Consider the following 17,450-nt stretch of genomic DNA (forward strand, 5'->3'; position numbering starts at 1 on the left):
CTCAGATACATGGTGTGAGCCAAGCTGGGCTACATGAGACCCTGTCTCCAGAAAAGGAGGGAAGAAAACTAGGTTCTCTAAAAGTGACTTGGGGGAAGGGTCATATGGATCAGTACCCAATGATTTACATGCTTGGTGAGGAGGTATTACCAGAAAGGAGATTAAAAAAAAAAAGTCATAGACCTTTCCTAAGGTTGGTAAAAACCAAACAGTAACACTAGTAAGGGTCCAAAGACCACAGGAAGCAGGAGGGCACGAAGAGATGAAGCTCGGGCTTCCTGGAGAACAGACGTCGAGAAGCAACTGGGTCTGGCGGCACATGCCTGTTATCCAGCTGCTCAGGAGATGGAGGCAGGAAGACCACACACTCAAGGCCTGTCTGGGCAACTTAGGACCTTGTGTCAAACAAGAAGTGAAAGGAGCACTGGGGTGCAGCTTGGTGGGCAGGGGTATGAGGCCAGATGAGAAGGACAGAGGTGACGACCCCACCTGAAGGCCCTAAAGTGTTCAGAGGATCCGAAGGGCAAGCGCTATAGCTGGTGTGGAAAGAAGTCGGGAGCCCAGATGTGATGACAGTTAGCCTTAGTTAAGGTTTTCATGGTGCCAATAACGAAAGGGCCTGGGTACAGCGCTCACCCTTTTATGTCATTTAGACAAATGAGTATGACAGTTAGCCTCTTACAGTCTCAAGTCCATAACATGCTACAAATCTGCATGAGTCACCATGAAGAATAGACCCCACATGACAGAGAAACTGTGGCAAGAGGTGGTTTTCTAAGACGGTCGGTGTTTCTAGTACTTAGAGTGAAAAGGGTGCAGCTTAGGAGAAAGAAACCAGCATGAGCAGAACCGAGAGGATTCAGGTGACTGAGGAAATGGTAGGTTCTCTGCGGGGTGGGGAAGGGCGGGCCTGGAAGCGGGAGGATGGAGAGAGGCAGGAGACGTCGAGCCCATTCACTCTGGAGATACCAGACTAACGGAGGAGTACTCCACAGTAATCAGGGGCTGGTAATAACAAGGCTTCTCCCTGCTGATTTCCAGCTGCAGCACAAACAAATCATTGCACCTCACTGCCCGCCTCCTACTGTCGAATCAGGAGTTCACAGAGCCAGGGAGACCTGCGCCCTGCCTAAGCGCGATACTGCTCTAATTATACAAGTCCAATAGGATGCCTTAAGAGAAGTAAAAAAAAAAGAAGCTAAAGAAACGAGCAGCTGGGTCTGGTGGCACATGTCTGTTATTCATGCCTGTCTGGGCAACTTAGGACCTTGTCTCAAAACAAGAAGTAAAAGGAGCGCTGGGGGTGCAAGCTTAGTGGGCAAGCACTTGCCCAACACAGAAGACTCCCCGGGTTCAATCCCTGGCACCACTGGAGACAGAAAGGTGAGGCCAGATGAGAAGGGCAGAAGATAACGACCCCCTCCTTCCCAAACAACAGCCTATTGGAAGGGTCTAAAGTGTTCAGAAGCCAACAAGGAGAACCAAGCAATGAGCACAGAGGTGCCAGGCTGAGTCAGGGCGAGAAGAGCAGGGGGAGGGGAGGGCCAGCAGGGTGTGTAAGAAAGACTGAATCACACATTAGAAAGGAAGGCCGGGATACTCTCCACAGGGTGGAGACCAGATAGCTCCACCAAGAACCAACCCAGAAGAAATTACAGCTAAAGGGACATAGGTAAGAAGGACGACACCATCACTGTCACCAGACTTTTCACCAGGTTAGGCTCTCTTGTACCCAAGAAACAGCCTGACTCCTTTCACACCAACTCTATGAGCCAGTCCATGCATTTACTCAATAAACATCAATCAGTGGGTAAAGGCACACGCTGTAAAAGCCTGGTGACCTGAACTCATTCCCTGGAACATAAGTAAAGGTGGAAGGAAAAGAATAACTCTGTAAATCCCAGCACTCGAAAGGCAGAGGCAGGCGGAGCTCAATGAGTTCGATCTCAGGCAGGCGGATGTCAGCCAGACTGGTCTTCAGAGCAAGTTTCAGGACAGCCAGGATTGTTGCACAGAGAAATCATGTCTTGAAAAAAAAAAAAAACAAAGAAAAAGAAGGGGAAAAAACCTCTATAAAGTTGTCCTCAGACCTCCACATGAGTGTCATGGCACACACACACACACACACACACACACACACACACACACACACACACACACACAAATATAAATCAACTGTCTAGTGCTGGGGGTGTACCTCAGCTGGGAGTGTCTGCCTAACAAGCATGAAGCCCTGGGTTCCATCCTCGGCATCTCATAAAGCGGGAAGGGGTGGTGCACACCTGTATTCTCAACACTCAAGAGGTGGAGGCAGGAGGATCAGCAGTTCAAGGTCACCGTGCTACACAACAAGTTCAAAGCCAGCCAGTTCTTAGGTGGGGGGACAACAGTGGAAACCTAGCTCAGCAGTTAAGAGTACTTGCTGCTCTTGAGGAACATGACCAATTCCCAACACCCATGGTCCCCATATTCAATCACCTGTAACTCTGGTTCCAGGGGTTCCATGCCCTTTTCTGATTCCTCAGGGACATATAATATACATATATACATGCAGGCAAACACTCATACACTCATACACTTAAAATAAATCTTTTATTTAATTAAATGAAGTAGCTGGGATGCAGAGGCAGTAGAATCTGGAATGTGGCAGGTAATACACAGACAAGAAAGAGTTCCTTCCCTCAGGGAGTTTACAGTCTACTTGGCAAAGCATCTACTGAAGGAAGATATAGTTACATGGCTATAAGAAACCAAAGAAAAGGCACCAAGTTAGAAAGATTAAAGAAGACATGATGAGGAAAGAAAGAAGGCCAGCTAAGGTCATGTATGATATTTAAGCTGAAGCCACAGGAACAGTTAAGAGTTAACCAAGCCAAGGCTAGAGGGGAGGGAGGACCCAAGGACTCCAAAGGAAGAACATGTTTCCTCACTACCCAGCCCTTACGTAAAGTAAAGCTCTTGCATGTTTATACAGATGCCCTGCCTCTCACATCCCAACTGGACTCCCACTACACTGTCCCCTCCGGCTGAGTGCTTCCCCTGGGTGGGTCCACAGCGCGAGTGTCTGTCTGTCTGTCTGTCTGTCTGTCTCTCTCTCTCTCTCTCTCTCTCACACACACACACACACACAGAGGCAGGGCCAAAGACATTGCCCAGGGATTGCTGGGAATCCTGACTCAGGGGCAAATCAAACAGGAATTTCATGTTTGGATAAAATTTTCAAGTCATTCTTTCTCCCAGGGACTTTGGAAGACTTTTAGGAGTTGCTGGAGAGTTCCTGGACAAGCAAATGGGAGTTAGGCTCCAGAATTCCAGACCCACACCTGGGGCTGTGACTCATTACAACAATTATGAAATCAATTGACTGGCTGGTTTTCTCCTTTTTAAACAAAACACTAAGTTAGGAGAGAATGTTAGCTGAGCTGTAGACTCCCTCTCTTCAATAGGAGAAGGGGCTTCACAACTACCCCCTATATAATAAGCATCTACCAGGCTAAGCATTAAGCTCTCAACAGCCCTATTGTATGGGTTTTGTTATCCTCGTTTTTATAAAGGATAAAAACTAGGTGTGGAGCTGGCTGTTTGTCAAAGATCACACTGTGAGTAGCAGGATTTGAATCCAAGCCTATTGCATAAGGACTGTGTGAAAAAGGGCTGCACCTGTTGAGGCCCCACCCCCCAATCCTCAAAACCCAAGTAAAAATTCTGTCTTCCAAAGTCAATCCTCACTTGGTCCTGACTATTTTTTTTCCTCCCAGCACCAAGAGATCTGGTTCTGGATAGTCTTTCAGGTATAAATATCCCAAAGGTCACCTTCCTAGCTCCGCTCCATGCCTGCACTCCAACAGCATGCCCACCTGAGATCTCCCCACGCCTCTCCAAGATCATATCATCTTCTCAACTCCTTCTTTGCCTGGCTCAACACACAGAGGTGTTTTCCTCCAACAAAGAACACCACAGATCCCCATCTGGCTGATTTGCATGTCTAAATCAGTGGTCAGAATAAACATAACAGCCAGGTGTAGCGCAGTGCAGACAGTTCAAGGTGATACAGTGAGACCCCCATCCAAAAACAAACAAAACCAAAACCTAAAAAAGAGCAAACAAAACACCTTACAATATAAACTCAGAGTTACGGAAGATGGGAAGGAATTCTGGGTCTCAAGTGTGGTTCTACAGTTCTGGACAAAAAAAACAAAACACCAGCGCCCCACCCTGAGTGCGGTGAATCACTTCCTGGGCAAGGCCTGGCTATGTGCAGGTGATTTTGACTGAGTCTCTGACTGAAAGCCACAGACAGGGAAAGACTTCTGCTAGAGCTGGAATGGAGGAGCACCAGTGCCACTGCCACCCCATGGATCATGCTGCTCGAAAGCAGCCACCAAGATGAGCAGGCCTCATCCTGGCAGGCCTCCAACTGGGAACTCTCTAGACATTAGCTTTACTCAATGAGGTCAGGAAGCCAGGGCAGGGGATCTGGGCAACAGTGAAGTGCTCACTGTTAACCCGCGGAACAGACTACACACCTAGAACCCCAGGATGAGCAGCACTCATGGGCACTTCAAATATGCTAGGGTCTGGGCAATCTAACAAGTTACTAAGCACCTAAGTATCAGAAGTCAGCTCTAGCTCTAGAGCCTTGGCCTTCTGCTGCCAGCTGTTAAAATGTAAGCAGCCAATGGGTGCTCTGCTTTAGACAATAAGCAGATAGTCCTATTTTGCTTTTCTTAGGGATGGAGATAGCAACAACATGCCAGACTACAGAAGAGCATCCATGCAAGACAGGTTCTAAGAGAGGCAATAGAACACTCCTTAATCAACTTTGAGCAGTAGGATTGGGTAACCTCTGTCTAACAAAAGCAACTAGCCTCAATTCATACTGGGCTGAGCCACTGTTTGTCATAGTCAGAACCTGGAAACAACCTAAATGCCTCTCGACCGAAGAATGAATAAGGAAAATGTGGTACATTTACACAATGGAGTGCTACACAGCAGGAAAAAAAGATATCTTGAATTCTGCAGGCAAATGTATGGAGCTAGAAAACATCATTCTGAGTGAGGTAACCTAGACCCAGGAAGACAATTATCACATGTACTCACTCATAAGTGTTTTTTAAACATAAAGCAAAGTAAACCAGCCTACAAACCACAATCCCAGAGAACCTAGACAACAATGAGGACCCTAAGAGACATACTGGGCTGAGTATATACAGCCTCCTCTAGAAGAAAAAGAAGGGCCTTATGAATCTATAGGCTTTCCCTAACTTTGGATCCAACACTATCTTGAGAAAATGGGGGTCTGATAATCTAGTGGCACAGTCTTAACCACCTGCACCTTTGAGTTACCTCCAAATCATGACCTGCAGGCCTCTACTGCCTGCACCTGACCTCCAAGGCCACCATTCTTTCTGGCCTTGAACAAAGACTCATGTTTCCCATATCCTACTAAAAGTCAAAGAATAAATTGTTATAGCCATGGACAAGGGAAAGTTAGGTTAGCAGGATTCTATTCGAAGATACACAAGCTATTTCTGGGTCACACTTTGGGTCTGTCCACTGGTGTGAACATCACTGGTGTGAACACATCAGAGAAAAGCAGAGCCTGACTTCACTCTAAATAGTTCCAGGAGCACATGCCCCCTCATGCACAAATGCAGAGCGCTGTTACATTTTATCATCTTCACCCTCTAGACAGTCTTCCTTCCAACTTTCTCTAACACATTGGTTTTCAACCATTGGATCGGGACCCCTTTGGGGATTGAACAATGCTTTCACAGGGGTTGCCTAAGATCAGAAAACAGAGATATTTACATTACGATTCATAACAGTAGCAAAATTACAGTTAAAATTACAGTTAAGAAGTAGTAATGAGCCAGGTGGTGGTGGCGCATGCCTTTAATCCCAGCACTCGGGAGGCAGAGGCAGGCGGATCTCTATAAGTTCAAGGCCAGCCTGGTCTACAAGAGCTAGTTCCATAACAGGCTCCAAAGCTACAGAGAAACCCTGTCTCAAAAACAAAAAAACAAACAAACAAAAAAGAAGTAGTGATGAATTTTTTTTACAGTTGGGGATCACCACAACATGAGGAACTATATTAAAGGGCTGCCATGTCAGGAAGGTTGAGAACCACACTGATCTAACACATACTGATCCAACACATCCCCTCAGAGCACCAGGATGAAATGAAGTGAAAACTGAGGACAAATACAAGGCCAGGAATTCCTGCAAGTTATGCAGCACTGAAAACAGAAAATATTTCTCTTCTAACTGCCCACCCAATCCTCTTGTGATGCCAAGATGCCCTTTCTTTGAAGCCCCTTCCAGAGGTCTGTGAGTGTGCATTAGAGCCGGCAGCGAGGGCCATGTTCTAAGCCAGCTGGTGATTCTGAAACAGTTCACCTGACCTGACAAGCATTAGAATTCTGTCTATGTCCAGTGTTCAGCTCTATTCTGAACACAGAAAGGGAAGAAGGCAGTAATCTGGGCTGGGGAAGCACAGCACAGAATAGTGTCTGACGGACAGACTCAGCTGGGTACATGAAAACATTGTGGAAGATGGTAATAGAATTCACTTAAAGCCACAAAAGTGTACACTTACCAAACAGCTAAATGTAAATCTTATATTACATATTTTAATCATTTTAAAAACATTTATTTTTTTTAAAGCCTGGAGAGATGTCCCAGTGATCTGCTCTTACAAATGTGCTCTGGCACAAGACCTGGATTCAGTTCTTTGCACCCACATGGAAGCTCATAACCACCTGTAACTCCAGTTCAAGGACTCTGGAGCCTTCAAGCTTCCGTGGGCACCAGGGAGGCACACAGTGCACATACACACATCCTATACAGACATGCAGCCAAACACTCATGTACGTAAAATAAAGATCCTGAAGATCTGAACCATGTGATTCTGCAGGGCAGAAACCATTTTCACATTGGCTGTCTCTAATCCATTAAATGAGCTATGTTCTAAAAGTCACCAAGGACTTCACAAGTCCTCAGCAAACCTACAAAACCCATTTGCCACAGGCCACAAAAATTTTACACATTTGCAACTGAAACAAGCAGAAAGCAGTGTAAGGTGCTGGGTAGACACCCCCCCCCACCCCGCTGCCTGTCCCTCAATGCCCACCCCCATACTCCAGGCAATTAGCAAAAGCTCTGGTTCTGTGGTGAGTCGGATCTGAGACTGGATCCAGACCCAGCAGCTCACTGTCTGACTTCAGATCTCAGACAGGTTACTAACTTCCAAGTAGTTTCTCTCGGTTTCTCTTGTTGAAAACATGGTTCATCATCCACCTCTCAAAGGGCTACTGTGAGGGAAACTGAGATCACACAAGGACAGAACCTACTGCACAGCAAGTGCTCCTTGCTCCAGCTCCCAAACCCCCTTCTGAAATGAACACATTAAAATACAAATGACTCGTATCAAAGCGTTCTTTGTTCTGAACTGAAGAAAGGCAGGAACAGAAGGGCTTATGAGAGAGGATTCAAGGGCCAGAAAATCATACTCCGGTCCACATGCTCCTGTGCCTCCAACCCTGCCTTGCCGCATGTCCCACAGCATCGCCCACAGCCTTGTTAAAGTTGCAGGGACTTCGCCAGTTTCTCTGAACCTCAGCTAAACAAAGACAAGTGCCTATCAAGTCCTGCTGCATCTCTGGCCCCTGTGGCCCTGGACACTGTGGCGGTACCTTCTGCCCTCTCACACTTCCCCACAGGTGTCGAGGAGTCAGGGGCAAAGCCGAGACGGGAACTGAGAGGGCCAGGGCACATACGCCTCTCAGTTTATCGGTGACTGATCTGAAATGAGACTCACTCTTTAACCTTTGAGGGGACAAGAAAAGATGACAAGACATGAGTGAGGAAGCCTCTCCCTAACCCTGCACACACACACCTACTTCTGCTCTTGGAGTACCCCGGTTCAACTGTTTTGCTAAAGGCTCTTCTCTGAGAGACTAAGAACGAAGGCCCAAGTTCTACAGGTTTCCACCACGCTTACAAATGTGCCTTGAAAGAATGGGTGGGTGGTGAAGAGAACATGAGAACTGTGCCGACAGTCCACAGGTAACCCACTCATTCTGCCTTCAGAGGTGTACTGGCAGACGCAGCTCTTGGTATGAGAGATGTGCCGTGTGCAAAAGCAATTCTGCACTGTCCTAGAAAGAGGTGAACAGGAGACAAGAACTCCTTCCTACCTACAGAAGAAACCTAACTTGTCCTTCCCATAGCCATAACAAATTCACAAAACATTTCTTCAGTGCAATGTCTGCAAGACTGCAGGATGGTTAATATCCTTACTAAGTGCCTTTAGTGTTCCCAAGACATAGTTAACAGTTAAACTCCCCTTCCAGTGTGTGTTGCTTCCAAACACACTCTGGGGGGTAGTGCCACTCAGCTGAGCACCATTGAGCACTAACTTGTACTGTTGTGTTTCCCATGGGCCCACCATATTCTAGCCATCCTTTATGGCTCGGGAACTAAACCCAATAGAACAAGTCAAGAGCCCTGTCTCCAACCAAGTGAATAATTACTGAATCCCTAGCTTGTACTCAGCATTTTTATAGGCAGTCACAGATCAATAGGAAATATGGGGCAGGATCCCCGTCCACAAGGAAGTGGTAGGAAGAATGGACTCTAAAACATTATTTGATATACAGTAATATGTAATCAAATTAAGCCATATGGCCTATGAGAAGCAGATAAGATAATTAGCTGAGGGTTGGCACTATGACAAAGAAAGACTATGTGGGGAAAAACAAGCTGTGCCAGGTCTTGATGAAGGTAGCATTTTCTTTACTCAGACCCTCAGTCTTTCCAAGTATTGCTGTCCACAGAAAACTCCTTTTAACTTGTGGTTCTAGGAGTCATTTACAGTCCAACTCTTCAAATCCCATGCTCAAACAGTTCCAGGAAAAAAAAGGGTCTGGAAATTTTTTATGCTCCCTCAGAAGGCCAACTATTATCAGGCCCCACAGAAGAGGTATGGGTACCGAAGGTGAATCAAAAGCGTTCAGTGCCACACACCCTCGGGGAGCCTTAGATGCCGGCTGGGGAATGTTCCACTCACCTGTCAGTTCTGGCCTCCATGGTCCCCAACTGTGGGGACATGAGCTTCTGTCGTGCGAGGTCTTCACTCCTGCTCCCTCCATTCATCTCGGTCAGGCCTCTAAGACTCCTCCCACAGGCTGCGCCACAAAACTCCTCACAGCCCATCCCACCACCTTCCACACTCTGCCCACCAGACAGTCAAGCTGCTTCTGGAGTCTGGCTCCTCCAAGGAGCCCAAGACTTGTGGCTTCCCCGATCCTCTTTCCTTTCGAGCATTCAAAAGTCACTAACACTCCCCCTCCACACCCCACTCACCCTTTACTTGCACACAATGTAAATGAGTCTCGTCTATTTATACAGAGAATCTATCTAATGTTAGAGGAAGGAGCCCACTTCCCCCAGACGGTAAGGAGCCAAGTCCAAGGCTCAGCCTGGTTGTTCTTATTCTTGAGACTCGCTTACCTCAGCCACCACTAACAGCCCAGCTCCCTCAGCCCTACGGAACCACATGTGAGTCCACAACCCCCGATAAACACGTATGAGGCTACAGTCTGTGCCCTTTCCACATACAATCCCTTATTTTATAAAACTTTTTTTCCTCCCACAGAAAGGTTCAGAGTGAGTTCTTTGGGTTTTTATCTCCCCAGACTCATGACTCACAGCTGTTGACCAATGATGCAGTCCCATTTTCAGCCACCACTGAGTCCTACCTACCTGCTGCTTCATTTCAAACTATGTTCTTAAACAGTGCCAGCTAGGCTTATGCCTCTCAACCACCCAACCACTCCATCTTGTAAAGACAAGTCAAGAGTGTTGACTCACATCTGTTAACTCCAACTCTCAGGGGGTTAGCATACTGAGTTCTGGGCCAGCCAGGACAGAGTAAGATCCAGTCTCAAAACAATTCAAATCAGAAAAATAATGCAAAAAAGTTGCCACAAACCTATAATTCTAGCACTTGGGAGACAAAGGCAGGAGAACTCCAAGTTTGAGACCAGCCTGGGGTATACAGTAGTTCCAAGACTAACCTAAGCTAATAACCAGACTCTAGCCTCAAACAAAACAAACACTAGGTGGGCCTCAAAGACTGAACCTGGTGCATCAAGCTTGACAGTGCCTTTCTTTAACTACTGAGCCCTTTCATTTCCACGGTCTGCTTTTTTTCCCCCTTAGGTTTTTCTTCCCCCTAGACAAGGTCACACTATGTAGCTCTGGAAGTCCTGGCACTCACTATGTAGACCAGGCTAGCCTCAAACAGATCCACTTGCTTCTGCCTGCCAGTGCTGGGATCAAAGGCGAGTGCCACTATGCCCAACTTCTCCAGTCCTCTCATTACTTTCAATTTTGAAGCAGCTTACTGAGTTGCCCAGCCTAGTTTTAAGCTCACCGCGTGGCAAGGCAGACCTTGAACTTGCAATTCTCCTGCCTCAACCTGACAAAGCTGCTAAGTCTGCTTTTGTCATCAAGCATAGTTAAAATCATGTCGCACAATCTATACATTCTCTTGTAGACTTTAAATCATCTCTAGGTTATTTTTAATACCTAATATAAATATAAATGCTATGTAAGTTACTATACCATACTGCTCAGGAACAGTGACATGAGGAAGCAAAACTTGGGCGGTGCTACTGTAGTCTCAGCACTTGGGAAGCTAAGGTATGAGGACGGAGCTTGAGTCATCCTGTGCTACATAATGAAGTCCAGTCCAGCCTGGGCAACAGAGTGAGACCAGCAAATACAAAACACAACAGAGTTGGTTAGGACTGGGGAGATGGCACGGAGCCTATGTAAGTCAGGTGCAGTGTTCCCATGGCAGGATGAGAGGCAGAGACAGGAGAGTGTCTGGAAGCTGGAGCCTGCTAGCCTGGCATGCATAGCAATGAACAGAAGATTTTGCCTCAAATAAGGTGGAAAGTGAGGACCCATGCCCAAGGCTGTCCTGATTTCTAAGCACACACAACATGGGACACACATGCATGATGCATGCACACATTCATATACAAGAAAATTATTTTAAAGTCCATTCACCAACTCAATAATTTTCTGTTCTATTTTTCAACCTAGGAGGGAAAAAGCCTAGAGGGTTCCTGGCACAAAATGGGTTGTAAGTGGGTTTTAAAGTGGATTCTGAGTGAGTGTGGGAATGAACGTGGAAAATCCAGATGACAGGCCTTGAATCACAGCAAGCACAACAGTGTAAGTTTATAACAATCGGAATGAACAAGAATGCCCAACTTCGAGAGTTCTAAAATACTGAGGAAACACTAACCATCAAGATGAGAGCAGGGCTCAGAGGTTAAAGGTACTGGCTGCTCTGCTAGAGGACCCAGGCTCAAATCCTAGCACCCACATAGCAGCTCATAGCTGTAACTCCAGTTCCAAGGAATCCTATCTTCTCTTCTGGCTGTTGTAGGCACCAAACACATATATGGTACACAGACATACATGCAGGCAAAACACTCCTAAAACAAACAAAAAGATGAGGAGAGCCTAGGCAGGCATGCCTCTAGTACCAACCACTTGGGAGGTTGAGGAGGCCAGTCTGGGCACTCTAACAAGCTGCCTGGTAAGAGACAGGGTAGGGTGGGCTACTCCTAAGGGCTGGGTGTGCAAAGGCATTTCTTAGAGGGATGCTCACAGAGTACTGGTTCAAAAGTTTAGCACAGTACTGAGTACAGTACCACATCCTTCCTGAAGGGTCTAGAACCTGGATGTCAACAACACATGGAAGTGAAGGGAATGAAGGTCAGCACCCACAACTCTGACAGGACTCTGGAGACACTGTCCAGTCCCAGGACGCTTGTGTGTGATTGGGTGGACAGGTGACTACAGTCCTTGCTTACACAGTTAAACCTGCAAGTTTGTCAACAGACGCTATCACACACTTCCTGCTATCCTTTGCCCTAAGTGACAACATGTTCTAAGTAGTCCAAATAGTGTGTATGATCCAGTTTGTAGATCAATGGAGTAAGGCCAGATTTCAAATCTGGACCCAGCCCTTGGGGTGAGTGATGGGGCAGACCAGGCCAAAGTCTTGCTGACACTCTTTCCTGCTATTGGGAGAGAGGGGGAGTACCAAAGAGTTACATATACACTCATGTGTGTACATGAACATGTGGGTGCCCTGAAAGTGAGTGTGTCAGTGTGTATGTAGGTCAGAGGTCAACATCAGTATCTTCCTTCCCTCTCTAAAGTTCTCCACCTTACTTTTTGAGACAGGGTTTGTCACTGAACCTAGAGCTCATGGATTTGGCTAACTGGCCAATGAACTCCAGGAATCCATCTACCTCAGCCACCACCACTGGGGTTACAGTTATGAGCCATCCTACCTGGTTTTGACATGGGTGCCAGGGATCCAAAGTCAGGTCCTCACGGTGTCCAGTGGCCACTTCACTGGATGAATCACGTTCACGAGTCTCCTCCCCTTGCTTTCACTGTCAAACCCTCACTTTGGGGGCCACAGAGGTGGCCCAGTGGGTTACAGCACTCAATGTGCAGACGCGATGACGTCAGTTTGCAGTGGGCAGTAACTACTCAAAACGTTAGGCACAGACATGTGTGTCTGTAAGCCCAGCTTTGGGTGGGAGGGGGTAATACAGGTAGATATTATCAGGAGCTTTTACCAGCCAGCTTAGCCCAAAATAACAAGCCTCTGGGCCAGGGGCATAAGGTGGAAAATGAAAAAAGGCATCCAACGTTTCCTAGCTTCCCAGGTTATGTGCACCCACACACTCACACCTCAATTTCACAAACAACTGCTCTGTCACATGCCACTAAGGCTATGGCAGTTTGTCCTACCCTACACGAACAATGGTGACATCCCTCCCCTTGTCTGGGTAACAGCTCAACACCCAGTCCCAGCCATGGTCTCTGTCATCACCTTTAATCATTTTACACCACTTCAAATGCCACAGGCTTTACAATTCCCCCTCCTTCTGCCATCCTGTCGGAGGAAAATCGCTCGATGCCCTCACTGCTGCTGCGGGAGGTTGGTCCTCCAATCCCTCTGCCTCTGACATCTGACAGCCTGTGGACAGCTAGCATCTCAGCACACAGCGGCAGTGCTCTGCTCAGCAGCCTAGACATATGCCTGCCCCATTGCAGCTCTCCTGGTGATGCTGGCTCCACAGAAGCAGACAAGAGCAGGAGGAAAGACACGTTCAAAGAACACACACAATCACTTGAGAGACACAAAAGAACATGCAAAATCATTTAAGAAAAAACACCTGTCAACAACTACCACCAAAAAGAAGTCCCTTGAAGGTGTGCTGTGGCATGACTTCAATCATGCCTGGCCCCACAGCTTAAGAGATGCCACAGTCTAAAACTCCCAGCCACTGGACAGTAGAGAGAAACTGTCTGATTTATGAAGTGGGCCAACTAGAAGAGGTCAGCCTGGGGCCTACTCGGCCCTTCCCAGCCACTTCTCTTCATGCTTTCTTCTTTGTGAGGAGCTGCAGTGCCAAGTCAGAAGGCTCTTCTGGAACATAACCAAGTTTGGACACAGACAAATTTTCTCTCAGATAATACTAACTTTATTTTAGAGTCATGGCTTGGTTAGAGCTCTGCCTTATTACAAGACAAGGTCTGATCTCAACACATCTCAGAAGATACTCTTTGCTGTTTTTGAGGCAACGTTTCAGCATCCCAGGCTGCCCTGGAACTTTTGTTTCTTGAGGCAGGGTTTCCTGGCTGGGCTACATAACTGTAACTCAGAGATCTCACCTACCTCTGCTAGGGTTAAAGGTGTGTGCTGCAACACCCAGTTGATTTATGTTTGTGTGTGTGCACACATGCCCATACATGCATCACGGCACACATGTGGAAGCCAGAGGACAACCAGGAGAGTCTGTTCTCTTCCTTCCACCATGCGGGTTCTGAGGATCAAACCCTGGTTGTTGTCAGGCTTGCAGTAACTGCCTTTACCCACCCGAGTCATCTCCTCTGGCCAGGTCCACCTTTCTTCCTTCCCTGCCCTCCACCAGATAGGGTTTCTCTGTGTAACCCTGGTTATCTGGAACTCATGATACAGACCAGGCTGCCTTTGGTCCCACAGATCCGCCTGCCTCTGTCTCCCAAAGATTAAAGGCGTGAGCCACCATGGCCCTGCAGGTCTAGCATTTCTTGAGTTGTTTTTTCTGTTTCTTTTTTTTTTCCCCCCAAGACAAGGTGTCTCTGTGAAACAGTCCTGGCTATCCTGGAACTAGCTCTGTAGACCAGACTGGCCTCAGACTCACAGAGATCCCCTTGCCTTTGCCTCGTAAGTACTGGGAATAAAAGCATGCACCACCAAGCCCGTCATATTTCTTGGGTATCTGAAGCAAGCATTATACTAATGACTTTCAGTTACTTTACCATGCACTTATTTAACAAATATCTGAGCCCCACTATGTAAACTCTGCTCTAGGAACTGGGGACCCAGACGGAACAAAGCAGGTCAAAATTCCAGCTAACAGTATGTTTTTATTGTTCTGGCACTAAGGACTTCATAGATCTAAAGAGACAACTACCACCGAGACGGAAAGAAATCTATGTCAACTGTGCTAAAAACTACGAAAACAGAATCAAAACAAACGCAGGGAAGAGAGTGCTATTTATTAGAATCGTCCTGGGATGCTTCCCAATTCTTTTTTTCCCCCTCAATTCTATGCTAGGAATTGAGCTAAATACTTACTGTGTGGAATTTCATTTTGTTTGAGTAACTCTGTTCAGTGCTATTGACATTCCCACCACACAGGCACGAAAATGGAACTTAGGGAAGTAAGACTCTGCAGAGTCTGCAGGGAGGGAAGTGAGGACTAAGGACCAGGGCCTGTGTCCTCCAGGTGAGGAAATGGGGTCCAGAATTCAGGAAAGCAACTCCAGATTCACTGTCCTCCCCACCTGCACTACCCCACCCAACTGCTGGACACACAGCCCAAGAAGTCAAGGGTAGTGTGCTCACTAAATAGCAGCTCCATCCGGCCTCCTTGCTAAGAGATTAGTGCAATTCAATCTTCCTCTAATATCAGACTCTTCCTTTCACTCCCAGCTGAAAACCAAGCCTTATCTTAAACAGGAAAAAGACGTCTGAGACTCATTAAGGCTTCTCCCACCCTACCACAACCACCACCACCAGTACCAATTCTCTCCAGAAAATGGAAACAGAATAAGGTTTGACTGAGCCAGCCGTAGTAGTTGTTAGAGGCGTGCTGGAAGGACTGGCAATTGAGAGAGAAGCCAGCAGCAAGGGACAGCGGCCTTTCCAGCCCTATTTCGAGAAAGCACGGCTCTACCTCAAGTCCTGGAGTATCAGTATGCGCACAGGGAACAGGTCACCCAGCTCTAGTGTAGAGGAGGAGAGTAGAACCAGGAGGAGGCTGACTTACTCAAGGAGGGAAGTTCTGAAGGGAAATGCCATGCCCAAGGTCAGATGGCAATGGCAGAATTGCTGGAAATCCCAAGTTGGGGGCCCAAGTTAAGTTACCAGAGAAGCCAAACAAGAAGCAAGCAGAGGACCAAGGTTCAAATCAAAGGTCACAGTCTGCACCTACCCACTGTGTCATAGTGTTTCAGTCATCACAGCCAGAGAACTTGTGGCTGGAGTTAATCAACAACTTCAGTTTGCAGTTTCATTCCAAATCTAAGTACATTCAGAGACTTCTCTCAAAACCTGGATTTCCACCTTCCATTCCAATGGACTTGAGTACCGTAGGTTAAACACTGACTGAACTGACCTCCCAAAGCCTTCAGATCTTTTCCCCATTGAAATACACACACACACACACACACACACACACACACAGAGAGAGAGAGAGAGAGAGAGAGAGAGAGAGAGAGAGAGAGAGAGAGAGAGCCAATGCTCAGTCTTGTTCTCCAGAAACTTATCTCCAGCAAGTCAGGTCTCATAACCCAACATTGCACCAAACAAATTATGACCTGAATGGCAAGGGAAAAAAAAAACTGTGTCACCTAGAGAAACCCAATTAACAACATGACTCTGCTCTCTTCAATTCTCTCTCCCCTCCAGTCATATCCGGGGCGCTTGCGGGCTGGCTGCCTTTTCCCTGGCTAATTCAAAAGCCAGAAGACAATGTGCTCAGAGACCTTCTTAGCTAAGCATGAGGTGGGAAATCCTGCTCTATCTACACCTCGGCTGGCCGGCGGGTTGGGAAAGCTCGCAGGGCACGGTATCCAAACGACACCTGGGAGCCAGTCTGGAGTGGTTCACCTTGAAATCACTATGTTGCCCTTAAGATAAAGCTGCCCGCTAAAAAAAAACCATACAGATGCTACTGAATTGAAAATTCCGGAAGGAGAGAGAGAAAGAGAGTAAGCGCCCCACGTGGAACAATAATTGGGTTATTTGAAAGCATTCCTGACACGGTTGTTTCCTCTTAAACGGTTTCCTAATGAGCCCCCTTCCTCCAGGTCTGCTTTGCCTCCACCCCCACTGGTTTCCCCAACCTCTCACTACTGACCACAGGCGGCATGTGTTTTGTGTGTGTGCATGTATGTAAACACCGTCTTCCGGCCCGAGTTTCCGAGGGCATCAACGCTTCCCTTCCTCCCCCTGTGCACTTGTCTGTCCTCCTATTCCCACACGGCTGCAGAGTTAGTAATGTAATATTCAGGGACCCCGAGACCGGAAATGCCTGGCTCTGGAAAGCTGCACTTGAAACGGGAGAGAAGGGATCGAGAAAGTGAACGTGGGATGGAGACGTAGGTGGAGTGAGGAGGTGAATTGCAGCCCAAGTTGCAATCCAGGGGTAGGCGAGGAAGAAAACGAGGGATGAGGGGGAGGTTGAGGCACTTGCAAAGTCAAGATTCCAGGAGCTGGAGGAGGTAGTGGTGGCAGGAGACGTGAGGACCGAGGAAGGGTGAGGGGCCACAAAAAAAAAAAGACTCTGCAGGTGGTGCCGCACTGGATTTAGGGACCCTAGAGGTGACCCTCAAACGCAGAGAAGGGTGGGGACTCGGATCCCAGCAGCGAGGTAGGGGTGGCAGGCAAGTGTGGGGGAGGGCAGCACAGGGTGGGGACCGAACTGGCTCCCAGAAGCTGCAGAGGGCGGGGCCCGTGCGGCGCGAGCCGGGGAGAGGGGCAGGGGTCGCGGGGGCGAGGCTGGGGGCGGCGCTCACCCGCAGGGCCGACAGGTCGATGTCGTCCAGGCTGCGGGCGGGGGCTGGGTCGCCCATGGCCGCCGCAGGGCCGCTCACGCTCCGGCTCGCTCACTTCGCTGCCGCCGTCGCCGCTTCTCCCCCATCGGGGGACCCGGGGGGCGGGCTCCACCGCGCCTGCCCCAAAGGCCGGGGAGAGGGAGGGCCAGCGGGAGGACCGACCCAGCGGCTGACAGGCGCTCTCGCCCGCGCGCCTGCAACCCGAGCCGCCGGCAGCCCTGCGCACGCGCGGAGCGGACCGT

At 48.1% G+C, this 17,450-nt stretch overlaps 1 protein-coding gene across 11 annotated transcripts in view; it reads right to left on the minus strand.

Moving 5' to 3' along the window:
- The window catches only part of Mink1 (misshapen like kinase 1), a 52,773-nt gene extending 35,346 nt beyond the window's left edge, over positions 1 to 17,427 (minus strand). For 6 of the 11 annotated variants that reach the window (XM_013347284.2, XM_026780194.1, XM_026780196.1 and 3 more), the window contains exon 1: positions 17,170 to 17,426. In XM_013347284.2, the coding sequence (XP_013202738.1) occupies positions 17,170 to 17,226 (57 nt within the window). In that variant the 5' untranslated portion in view covers positions 17,227 to 17,426. Of the gene's footprint in view, positions 1 to 17,169 lie in introns of all 11 variants that reach the window. The other 5 variants (XM_005349676.2, XM_005349675.2, XM_013347286.2 and 2 more) reach the window with 2 other exon arrangements.
- Positions 17,428 to 17,450: the final 23 nt, after the last annotated feature.

This window comes from Microtus ochrogaster, chromosome 7 (assembly GCF_000317375.1).
Source record: "Microtus ochrogaster isolate Prairie Vole_2 chromosome 7, MicOch1.0, whole genome shotgun sequence".
Lineage (NCBI taxonomy): Eukaryota > Metazoa > Chordata > Mammalia > Rodentia > Cricetidae > Microtus > Microtus ochrogaster.